The 12,573-nt window shown below is 43.4% G+C and overlaps 1 protein-coding gene across 1 annotated transcript in view; it reads right to left on the reverse strand.

Annotated features, from left to right (window-relative positions):
• The window catches only part of POLQ (DNA polymerase theta), a 122,159-nt gene that overhangs the window by 56,444 nt on the left and 53,142 nt on the right, over positions 1-12,573 (reverse strand). Inside the window, exons 17-20 of the mRNA XM_064143942.1 lie at positions 9,838-9,981; positions 8,481-8,677; positions 4,823-5,063; positions 3,193-3,386 (exon numbers count right to left, since the gene is read on the reverse strand). Coding sequence (XP_064000012.1) covers positions 3,193-3,386; positions 4,823-5,063; positions 8,481-8,677; positions 9,838-9,981 — 776 coding nt within the window. The remainder of the gene's footprint in view (positions 1-3,192; positions 3,387-4,822; positions 5,064-8,480; positions 8,678-9,837; positions 9,982-12,573) is intronic.

The following is a 12,573-nucleotide window of genomic DNA, read 5'->3' on the forward strand; positions in this document are numbered from 1 at the left end:
GCTTGTTGTGGCTTTCCTGAAGTCCAGGTAGACTACATCCACAGCCTGCCCCACATTCACCAGGCAGGTAACCTGATCATAAAGGAGATCAAGTTGGTCAGGCAGGACCTGCCCTTCCTAAATCCATGCTGGATGGGCCTGATCCCTTGGCCACCCTGTAGGTGCTTTGTGGTGGCACTCAAGATGATATGTTCCACAACCTTGCCTTAAAACCAGACAGCAGTTTTCCCAAATCTTTTAAAACAGTCTTTTCTCGTCTTTCATGTCTGCATAGGGTCAAGGATAGCAATGTAATGTATTCAGTGCAACTGTTCTTAGACAATGAAGTACAGTGTATCTAAGTTGGAAGTGGGTAGCCTCAGACTGGATTTTAGGAAAAATTCTTTGCACTGAGGATGATGACATACAGGAACAGGTTGCATAGGAAGGTGTGGATGCCCCTTCCCTGGAAGTGTCAAAGGCCAGGATGTAGAGGGCCTTGAACAACCTGGACTAATAGAAGATGTTCCTGCCTATGGCAAGGAGGTTGGAACTAGATCTTAAGGTCACTTCCAAGCCAGGCCATTCTGTGATTCTATGATCTCATGTGCAGAACACTGGTATTGCAAAGAAAACATCTCTTACACAAAATACTCCAAAAGCCATTAGATTGGCAGATTACCTCATGTGCTCGTCATTTCCAACATGCACAAGCCCTATGAAGAGCGTCTGAGGGAGCTGCGGTTGTTCAGCCTGGAGAAGAGGACGGTCAAGAAAGACCTTACTGCTCTCTACAACTACCTGAAAGGAGGTTGTAGCCAGGTAGAGATCAGTCTCTTCTTCCAGGCACCCAGGGATAGAACAAGAGGACACAGCCTCAAGTTGCACCAGGACAGGTTTAGGCTGGACGTTTGTGCTAGTTTGAAGCAAGCTAGAATGTTTTGGTAACAGAACTAGATAACAGGCAGTGAAATGAAAAACAATTGTGTCTACTTCTCTCACAGTTACGCTGAGAACTCTGGGAAGAAGAAAGACTTTTTTCTCCATTTTGTTTCTCACCTCTTGCTTTTGCCTTGGACCTGGTCACATCTCATTAACCCTGCTCCTACTAACCTTGCTCCCTAACCTCTTGGCTGCACCTCTCTTCTTCCTGAGAACTGGGGTAAGGTTGAGAGGGCCGGGGGGAGGTGTTGGGGTGGTTTGAGAGCCCCTCCTGGGGACCTTGGTTTCTGGGAGGGGAGTTGTGCTTTTGTATTGTTTATCCTTTGTATATTTCTGTATATAATTGTATATAACTGTATATAAGTGTATATATTGTAAATAGCTGCTTGTAAATTCTGCTAGCTGTAAATAAATTGCTTCATCTATATTCCCAGGGTCCGTCTGAGTTAGCTGGGGCAAATACAAAAGTGTGGGGGGGCGGGGTAACCCCCAAACCATCACACGTTAGAAGAAGTTCTTCACAGAAGGAGTGACTGGCCATCCCTAGAGATCACAGAACCACAGAATTTCTTAGATTAGAAAAGACCTTCAAGATCATGGAGTCCAATCATTAGTTTCACACTGACAACTCCTTGACTAAAACAAATCCCTCAGCACAACATCTAATCACTATGAATCGCTATGGTTGGAAAGGACTACCAGGATCATCCAGTCCAAACGATGTTTAAAAGGAGACTGGATGAAGCACTTGGTTCCACATTTTAGTTAATTAGATGTTAGGTAATAGGTTGGACTCAATGATCTCAAAGGTCTTTTCCAACCTGGTTAATTCTGTGATTCTGTGCTTATTTTACTTTTACCTTTCTTGTTTTTTGCTGAAGTCAGAAGAAATCCGAATGATGTTGTGGAGGGCTCATAGGCCCGAAAATAGGCTTACATATGCCTTGCCTGCCTGGACATGTGTTTCTGCCCATAACAAGAGGTAAACACATAATGAGCACAAAGGCGCACAATAGGCCTGGTGCCATAAAGTCTGGCCTGTCCAGGCTCATGTCTGCCTGTTGTAAGGCCCATGTGATTCCCATATTTGGCAGGTCCAGGCTTGTGGCTTTTGCCTATTATGGTAAGGTTTGGCTGACTGCCAACCTGATTGGTCATTCTAGTTGCCAAGGGGCCATTAATCTTGGCCCACATTTAATAAATGGGGGTACACAGGTAAACAAAGTGCTCAGGCTCCACCACAGTGCTTGCTCACGCTTATTATTATGCTTAAGCCTGTCTTTACCTACAGAGCTCAGTCTCCTGTGCAGCCATGTATCCTGTTGCACGCCTGCTGCCTTATCATTACCTGGTAAGTGCCACTGCCGCTGAGTTAACCAGGAGCAGACTCCACTTGTCTGCATGCGATAGGCCTGCTAGCCAGTGTGAGACCTTGCTGACACTGCATGGCATCGTACTCCTTCTGCACCCGAGGTTCTGCCTAAGAATCCCTGGACAGAGTGTCCAGGAGAAGCCAAGAGACAAGGGCAGAGACAGTCCTTTCCCCAGAAGCCGGGAAGATTCTCCTTTCCCCTGAAGCCTGGAGGATTCCAGCCTCAAAGTCCATGGGCAAGGACTCCCCTGACATTTGGAGACTAGTAATAAGCTGTGACATAGCCCCGGAGGGTGAATGATAATTAATAAGAATTTGTAAGTAAGTGCTTCAAAGCCTCTGTAATTTCTGTTGCCTCCTGTCATAGAGTGGAAAGAGCTTTCAGCACACCCTTGCTGGGCAAGCAGCATATTGACCCCAAGTGGCATTAACCTGTGGGGAAAGTCCTCTCTCTGTTTAATAGTTTGAATGTATGCTAGTTATTAAAAAGTTACTGTTTGATATATTCCTATAATGTCTTCCATGACTGTGTAAGAACATTAATATTAAAATACAGTGGTTGGGGGTGGCGAGAGTTCAGAATATTGAAATTAATAAATTATATATTTTTATAGAATGTTATCTCGCTCCAATTAATTTTTCCCCTCCGCCACAATCAGCATAGGTAGCAGAACACCCCTCTGTGACAAATGATCAATAATGAGCAGAAAATACACAGCGCCTTGCAAGCAGCAAAATAAGCATAAAGACAATTTACCTTGAGCAGAGTTACATTTGCCTTTTGTCTGTCTTTGTACACCGTCTTCTCAAGGTTTCTCCTTAAGTCTAAGCAAAAGCCTGTTGAGTGTAACTTCTAAAAAAGCTCCCTCCTCCTCCCCTCCCCCCCAGCCCCTACAAACCTCTGCAATGTCATCAGGGCTGGTCAAGGAGAAGCTGTGGCCTGCCAGTTGATAAGCCTTGGTCTCAATCTCGCTCAGTTTAGCTTTCATGACCTGTTTTTGGGTTTCATACGCTGCAGTGCTAAAACCAATGCCATTCAGCTCCAGCAGAGCCAAGCAATAACGTGTGGGCATCTCCACTTTAGAAAATGTGTCTGTAGGATGGAGAAATCCCAGTGAAAGTTATAGAACAGCAAAACCAGATCAACCACACATCAACAGATTTGTATAAAACCCAAATATGGAATCCTCAGGTTTAAAACTCCTCAATGTCCTGACGTATTGATTTGTTTTAATATTAAATACTTTTGTTTATGGAATATTTCATAGTAAGAAATAGTTCAGAATAAGAAATATTGCAGAACTTTCTATCATTAAGATACCTTCTATCAATTTTTTTTTCTGTAGGACGCACACATCCCTGTATCAACCTTTTATAAACTACAAACATGCTTAATGTACAGCTTTCTAACTTGATACTATTTTATTCCACCATCCACATCTTCTAAAAATGTTCTAAGGTTCAGCTCTCAAGATCAAAAATGATGTGGTCAACTTGTGTGATGGTTTGGGTGTTACCTGCTCCCCCCACACTTCAGAAAATCATATTTGCAGTGAAAATGTCACTGGCAGGTTGTTTTTTTTTCATTCCTCACAGTAAGCAATGCTTATCTACTTGTCCGATTACTGACTTAAAAAAAATAAACCTGCTTTTTGCTTCTGTGTTAGCCCAGACTAGAATCAGCTGCTGGAAAATGAAGAATGAAGCTTTATATTTACAGCTTAGCACAATATATAAGCAGGTATTATACAGCTATAGACAGATATATACAAGTTAAAAGGTAATACAGAAACACAACTCCCCTCCCAGAAACGTGAGTTCCCAGGAGGGGATCTCAACCACCTTTCCACCTTCCTCCCATCCCTCTACCTTACCCAAGATCTTGCCTTATGCTCAAGGAAGATTGGAGGGTCGGCCAGGGGAGTTAGGAAGCAGGTGGATTTAGTCACACAGATCTTGGGTAAGGTAGAGGGATGGGAGGAAGGTGGAAAGGTGGTTGAGATCCCCTCCTGGGAACTCACGTTTCTGGGAGGGGAGTTGTGTTTCTGTATTATCTTTTAACTTGTATATTCCTGTCTATAGCTGTATATATTGTAAATACCTGCTTGTATATTGTGCTAAGCAGTAAAAATAAGCCACTGGGTGTAGTCTGGGTGATTTCCAAAGTTGGGGGGGGCAGGTAACACCCAAACCATCACATCCTTATCCTCACACCCCTGTCTATTTCACTCAGAGTATTGCTGAGAAATGTCTGTCTAAACTAAAACAACTCAGCTGCTGGAAATTGAAGAATGAAGCTTTATATTTTTTGTATTTAAATTAAAATATGATGATTAATGTTTCTCTTTACAAAACAAATGTACTTCCAAGAGAAGTTATTGTTTTTTCTTTTAACAAATGAACACGCTGCCACAGAATATACTTAAGTAAGAACTTCCAAACCTCTCTTCTACACTGACCTTTCAGTTGGTAGTAGGCCAGCTACCCTTACTCTTCATCTTTGCTCTCAAGTGGAGGAGCTATCTTTACCTGTCAGATTTTCTTTCTGTAATTCATGATGGAGTTGGTTCATGACAGCGAAGACAAGCACAGACTCTACTGCTGCCCTGTAACGCCCAGTATGATCTTCGCTGGCACTCAGTCCCAGGCTCTGCACACCTTGGCCAGTGCCTACTCCTTCCAGCAGAGGCAGCTCACTGGGGAGAAAGTTAGTCACCATGTTGTGGAGTGTACGTTCCTTAGAGCCAGAATCAAGCAGCCAACATGCCACCTGGGAAAAGGAAGGCTTCCATGAGATGTTGGGGTTTTTTTTCCATTTTAGTCATAATACCATGTAAATATTTAATTGGAGGTGTTAATCGGATCGGTTTCTTTGATGATTCCAGTCCAGGCAGACTGGAATAGTTCATAGGAAAATTACATAGAATCATAGAATCAACCAGGTTGAAAGATACCTCCAAGATCATTCAGTCCAACCTATCATCCATATCTGTCTAATCAACTATACCATGACACTAAGTGCCTCAGCCAGGCTTTTTTTGAACACCACCAAGGATGGCAACTCCACCACAGAATCACAGAATTTCTTAGATTGGAAAAGACCTTCAAGATCAGGGAGTCCAATCATTAGTTTCACACTGACAAGTCCTTGACTAAACCAAATCCCTCAGCACAACATCTAATCACTATGAATCACTATGGTTGGAAAGGACCACCAGGATCATCCAGTCTAGCCTTCATCCCAGCATCCTTCATCACTAGACCATCACCTCAAGCACCACATCCACCAGCTCCCTGGGCAGCACATCCCAATGGCCAATCACTCCCTTTGTGAAGAACTTCAGACAAAACCCTCAAGAGAGGCTGAGTCACTGAAAAGCTTAATTCTCACTCAAAATGAATGCTGCATATTTGAAAACTTCACCTTTTCTCAAATAAACACACCTCAAAGTGTTGCCTTCAGGTTTTTTTTACTTATGAAAAACCTAAGAGCAAGAAGATTAAATAAGTAAAATCCAGTTCAAAACATGTTTAATAAGAAAATTGACTTTGCAAGAATCAAAACTTGCTATTGACCTAGAATACTACTAAAGTTGAGATCCCCTGGTTTTTTACACATCAGCACTAGTACCAAGAATTCTGAAAGGCAAATTTTATTCTCAGTAAGCCCCAGACCTCAAACTGTCTTCAAAGTGATTTCACTTATGCTTGTATTTCAGTTTCTCCTATCAAAATTGGATAAAATACAGGCTTCTACATTATATCTGCTATACAAGCAGAAGACAAAAACCACAGGATCCAACTGTCTTCAAAGTGATTTCACTTATGCTTGTATTTCAGTTTCTCCTATCAAAATTGGATAAAATACAGGCTTCTACATTATATCTGCTATACAAGCAGAAGGCAAAAACCCACAGTAGTGTGTGTGTGTGTGTGTGTGTACATTCATTGCATCACTAAAAGAAACATGAGCCTGGCTCCATTTAATACAGGGAACAACATGTGGAATTTTACTGCTCTTTATTTCTACTCTGAAACTACGACAACCTAAATTCATCCGTGTGTTGAATACCTTAACTACTTACCTGCAGACTTGAATACTGTCATGATGACATGTGTGATGCAAGCATTAGAAGTCAAATCAGAGATTTCTATGCACCTACAGCTTTTCCTAACAAGGACAAGAAGGGGCTTTTACCTCTTTCTAGTGTTTCATTTGAGTTGCAAATGGTACCCTGAGCCTGTTGAAATTACATACAGAGAAAACACTGGTAGCAAGGTGGCCTATACATGAGGTAAATCTTTCGCTTACAAAGTTGTCTTCTCTCAGAATCAACAATCTGACCACAAGCACTTCTGCCATTTTCACCTCAAGCTTCTTACAGCAACAAAATTAAGAGTTCAGCACTGTCCACTTGGGCAGGGGAGAGATTCAACTTCATTCCAACCACCCAAGCAATCAGGAATGAAAGATTCATAAGTTAACCTATAACTGAACCTATAATACTACAGGCTGAGGAAACAGTGGCTGGAGAGCAGCCAGGAAGAAAGGGACCTGAGGGTAGTGGTATATAGTAGGCTGAACACGAGGCAGCAGTGTGCTCAGGTGGCCAAGAGAACCAATGGCATCCTGGCCTGGATCAGGAAGAATGTGGTCAGTAGGAAAAGGGAGGTTCTTCTTCACCTGTACTCACACTGGTCAGGCCACACCTTGAGTGCTGTGTCCAGTTCTGGGCTCCTCAATTCAAAAGAGATGTTGAGATACTGGAACGTGTCCAGAGAAGGGTGACAAAGCTGGTGAGAGGCCTGGAACACAGCACTGTGAGGAGAGGCTGAGGAAGCTGGAGGTGTTTAGCCTGGAGAAGAGGAGGCTCAGGAGTGACCTCATCGCTGTCTGCAACTACCTGAAGGGAGGCTGTAGCCAGGTGGGGTTGGTCTCTTCTACCAGGCAACCAGCAAGAGAACAAGGGGACACAGTCTCAAGTTGTGCCAGAGGAGGTCTAGGCTGGAAGTGAGGAGGAAGTTCTTTCCAGAGAGAGTGATTGGCATTGGAATGGGCTGCCCAGGCAGTTGTGCTCCAGGGGGAGTAACCCTGAACCTGACCCTAGGTGGTCTTGACCGCTCCCCAGGGGTGGGTCTGAACACCACCAGGTGATGGTTGGCCCACTCCCCCTTCCTGTCTAGAGATTCATAAAAGCAGGGGGACTTCCTGTTTCTCTGCACTCCCTCCCTCCATGCCTACCAGCATTACCATCCTACCCTGTTTTCCCTTTGTTTCGCCACTTGGTCATCACTCACGAGGCGGACAAAGCCATCATCAGATTGTATTTATACAGTTTGTATTTGTTTTTCCCTTCCCTGTACCTTTGTAATTTCCCTACCTCAAATACCTTTTTAAGTTATTGTTAAACTTTTTTTTTTTAACTTCCAAATCGAGTGAGATTTATTTGTTTGGGTGTGCTTACCTTTTCCTCTCTACATCTAATCCCTTTCTTTTGGGAAAGAAGGGGGAAAAGGGAAGTGCATTCTATAAGAAATTGTTATTGGCTCTATCAAATTTATTTCAGTCTCTTGAAATTTAAATTACAGCCGAGACAGTGGTGGAGTCATCATCCCTGGAGGTGTTCAAGAAAAGCCAGGATGAGGCACTTAGTGCCATGGTCTAGTTGACTGGACAGGGCTGGGTGATAGGATGGACTGGATGATCTTGGAGGTCTCTTCCAACCTGCTTGACTCTATGAGTCTATGAACCTACTTTGTTTTTCTAGTGGGCACTATGAACACACATAGCAAAAAGAATTCACAGTATCACAGTATCACCAAGGTTGGAAGAGACCTCACAGATCATCAAGTCCAACCCTTTACCACAGTGCCCAAGGCTAGACCATGGCACCAAGTGCCACATCCAACCTTGCCTTGAACTGCTCCAGGGACGACGACTCCACCACCTCCCCAGGCAGCCCATTCCAGTGCCCAATGACTCTCTCAGTGAAGAACTTTCTCCTCACCTTGAGCCGAAATTTCTCCTCTACAGACTTTCCAACTGGAAGAAATCGCACTAAGCTCCCTGACAGCAGCGCACATTCAAATCCAAATAACAGAAGGAAAGTACCAGATACTCCTGTCTTCCCACTGTTGTGTTTAAACTAAAAGTTTTACCCAATCTAAATTTGTTAATCCTGCAAACCTTTGGGTCCTCAAAATTTCCTTCCAAGGAGATGCCACAAGCCATCACCAGAATCTTGTAATGCTGAATGAAGTTATACATGACAAGCGAGCGCTCCTGCTTGGATTTCTTCTGAAGGTACAGCTGCAGATGATACAGTCTCTCTGTCACAGATAGGTTTTTGTCCAAAGGTGGTGGTGCCAAACTCATACTGATTCCTAAGGCAGGAAATAGAAGCAAAAAAATCCTCTTTTGACCCACTGTGTGGTAAAACAGCAAGAGAAAAATCTTGAGTGCAGTCACCTAAAGCATAAAAACCTGGATCATAAACAACAGCAAATCCATACTGATATGATGTATTTTATCAAACCAGACATGATTCCCAAAAGAAACAGGCTATGCCTGAACTAGTAAACAAAAAGCCAGGAATCAAACCCCAGCCATAAGCTACATATGGATGTACAGGGTTAACCCATCTGGGGGAGTGATCTTGAACCTGACCTCAGGTGGTCTTGACTCCTCCTCAGGTGTTGGTCTGAACATTACCAGGTGATGGTGGTTAGCCCACTTCCCCTTCCTAAGATCCATAAAAGCAGGGGACTTCCTGTTCCTCTCTCTCAACCTGCCTCTCCTACTTGCCAGCAATCCTATTTTCCACCATCCTATTTTCCTGCTGTTTGTTGTTTCACCATGTGGCCATCACCCATGAGGCAGACAAAACCCATTTGCCATCAAATCTGGTTGTATATTTACATATTTTGTATCTTGTTCTCACTTCCCTATATCTTTGTAACTTCCCTACCTCATATACCTTTTATTTATTGTTAAACTTTTCTTCTTGCAACTTCCAAATTGCAGTGAGATTATTTATTTGGGTCTGCTTTACCTTTCCTCTCTCTCCATCCAATTCCTTTTCTTTTGGGAAAGAATGGGGAAGAGGTAAGGGCATCCTATAAATTGTTATTGGTTATATCAACTATACTTGAGTCTCTGGGAAATTTAAATTAGAACCAAGACAATGGGGTTATGCTCAGCATTTAGGTGTCACATTTCTTGCAGAGAGCAATAGCTGAGAGAGGTGGAAAGAGAAAAGCCTAAAACAGTGTGGCAGCCATAGCATTTTAGCCATATGCATGCCCAGCAGTCCAGTGCTTGAGTGAATTACCCTGTCTTATTGTATAGCAGCAGAGATGTACCCGTGGCAATATATATCCAAATGTGTTCAACACTTAAGAATGACGAATAAAATGGCTAAGTTACTCCGTGACCAAGCTGAGCCTAGTTTGGGACACACAGAACACTTTAAAAGCCCATCTGCTGCAGATAATCTCTTAACTGCAGTGTCATGTAACATAGCACAGTCTGTCTGCTCACTCACCAGTCTGGTCTTGCATCTGCTGCAAAGAGATATAGTAGGCATCTTTTCCACCCCAACACACTGCTAGTCCAACTACTAAGATATCTTCACAGCCATGGACAGGAAATCCATCATCTTTCACTTGCATCCACTGAGGAGAACTTACTAAAGGAATAATTTTTAGTTACAATTATAAAATGGCATCCATAAATACAGAAGAACTCAGATGCCAGAAATATACAAACATCTGAGCCTGATTTTCTTATAAGTTAATACACAGCTTCATTTTTATCTTTAGGGAGAAAAAAAAAGAGTTTCTTTAGAGAAAATAAACAAAACACCACAACCAAAGAAAAATGCATGTTTGGAACACCAAAACTTTCCCTTAACAGCAAGAACCTTATAAGGAGCAGTTGAGGGAACTGGGTTTGCTTAATCTGGAGAAAAGGAGACTGAAGGAAGACCTTCTTGCTCTCTACAACTACATGAAAGTAGGCTGGAATGAGGACAGGGTTGGTCTCTTCTCCCTAGTAACAACCAAAGGGATGAGAGGAAATGGCCTCAAGTTGCACCAGGGGAGGCTTTGGTTGGAGGTTAGGAAAATTTTATTTACTGAAAAGGGTGGTCAAGCATTGGAACAGGCTGCCTGGAGAAGTGGTCCAGAGAAGGGCCACAAGGATGATCAGAGGGCTGGAGCACCTCTGCTATGAGGACAGACTGAAAGAGTTGGGGCTGTTCAGTCTGGAAAAGAGGAGACTGTGAGGTGACCTTCCTGTGGCCTTCCACTATCTGAAGGGAGTCTACAATAAAGCTGGGAAGGGACTTTTTAGGCTGCCAGGGAGTGCCAGGACTAGGGGAAACGGAGCAAAACTAGAGGTGGGGAGATTCAGACTGGTCGTGAGGATGAAGTTCTTCATCATGAGAGTGGTGAGAGCCTGGAATGGGTTTCCCAGGGAGGTGGTTGAGGCCCCAACCCTGAAGGTGTTTAAGGCCAGGCTGGATGGGGCTCTGGGCAGCGTGCTCTAGGGGAGGGGGGTCCCTAGGCATGGCAGGGGAGTTAAAACTAGATGATCCTTGTTGTCCTTTCCAACTCTGACTGATTCTATGATTCTATGGCAGTGTCATCATCCCTAAAGGCTCTTAAAAAAAATGTGTAGATACACCACTTTGGGACATAGTTTGTTGGCCATGGCAGCATTGGGTTGATGGTTGGACTTCATGATCACAAAGGTCTTTTCCAATTTCAATTATTCTATAATTCTACACTAGAACTTTGGCCTTTCCTAGGAATCTCTTTAAGAGTTGATACAGAAAAGTACTCCCTTCTTCCACTCTAAAAACACTTCACATTTGTCAGTCAAAAATATATCTTCACACTTAAGAAACTGACAGAAGACAGTAAAAAAAAAATCTAACTCTGCTTACCCTTATTTTAAAGGAAGAGTATACAGCTGCAGTATCAAACTGCAGCATCTCAATACTCCTGTGGAAAATAATCATAGAATCATAGAATCAACCAGGTTGGAAGAGACCTCCAAGATCAGCCAGTCCATCCTATAACCCAGCCCTGTCCAATCAACTAGACCATGGCACTAAGTGCCTCAGACAGGCTTTTCTTGAACACCTTCAGGGATGGTGAATCCACTACCTCCCTGGGCAGCCCATTCCAATGCCAATCACTCTCTCTGCCAACAACTTCCTCCTAACATCCAGCCTGTACCTGCCCTGTCACAACTTGAGACTGTGTCCCCTTGTTCTATTGCTGGTTGCCTGGCAGAAGAGACCAACCCGCACCTGGCTGTGAAGTAGTGTTCTGAACAAATTGGAGACTGAGCTGAATTTCACCGCATGTGTATATTGAGAACCAAGTTTACTTTTTACAAACTCAAAAATTCTTAACTTTGGCTCAGAGACCAAAGTAACACTGGTCACTTGAGACATGGAAGAATCTGTACAGTTTACTTAAAAGCAATGTATTACTTTTTTACATTAATGTATGTAAAAGTAATGTATTACTTTAAATACATTTAAAATGTATTGTTGATTTTAAATGCTACTAAACTTGTGTATGACATGGAAACATACACATGATGAGAGGCATTGCACAATGCAGACCCATTTCAAATCAGACACAAAATGAAATTTTAGGAATATTCAGCTCCTCTCACATAAAAAGAAGCTTCTAACACTTCATTGCTATTGCTAAAGACCTAGCAGTGAAATCACAGAATCAGTCAGGGTTGGAAGGGACCACAAGGATCATCTAGTTCCAAACCCTCTACCACAGGCAGGAACACCCTACCCTAGAGCACGCTGCCCAGAGCCCCATCCAGCCTGGCCTTAAACACCTCCAGGGTTGGGGACTCAACCACCTCCCTGGGAAACCCATTCCAGGCTCTCACTACTCTCACGATGAGGATCTTCCTCCTCACATCCAGCCTGAATCTCCCCATCTCCAGCTTCACTCCATTCCCCGTGGTCCTGTCACTCCCTGACAGCCTGAAAAATTCATCCCCAGCTTTTTTTGTAGGCCCCCTTCAGACAGTGGAAGGCCACAAGGTCACCTGGGAGCCTTTTCTTCTGCAGATTGAACAGCCCCAACTCTCAGTTTGTCCTCATAGCAGAGGTGCTCCAGCCCTCTGATCAACCTCATGGCCCTTCTCTGGACACACTCCAGCATGTCCACATCGTCAGCACATCCACATCCAATGCTTGAAACCAATTCTCCATCCTCTAACAACACTTAGCTCTTTTGTT

This window comes from Pogoniulus pusillus, chromosome 5, assembly GCF_015220805.1.
Source record: "Pogoniulus pusillus isolate bPogPus1 chromosome 5, bPogPus1.pri, whole genome shotgun sequence".
In the NCBI taxonomy this organism is placed as follows: domain Eukaryota; kingdom Metazoa; phylum Chordata; class Aves; order Piciformes; family Lybiidae; genus Pogoniulus; species Pogoniulus pusillus.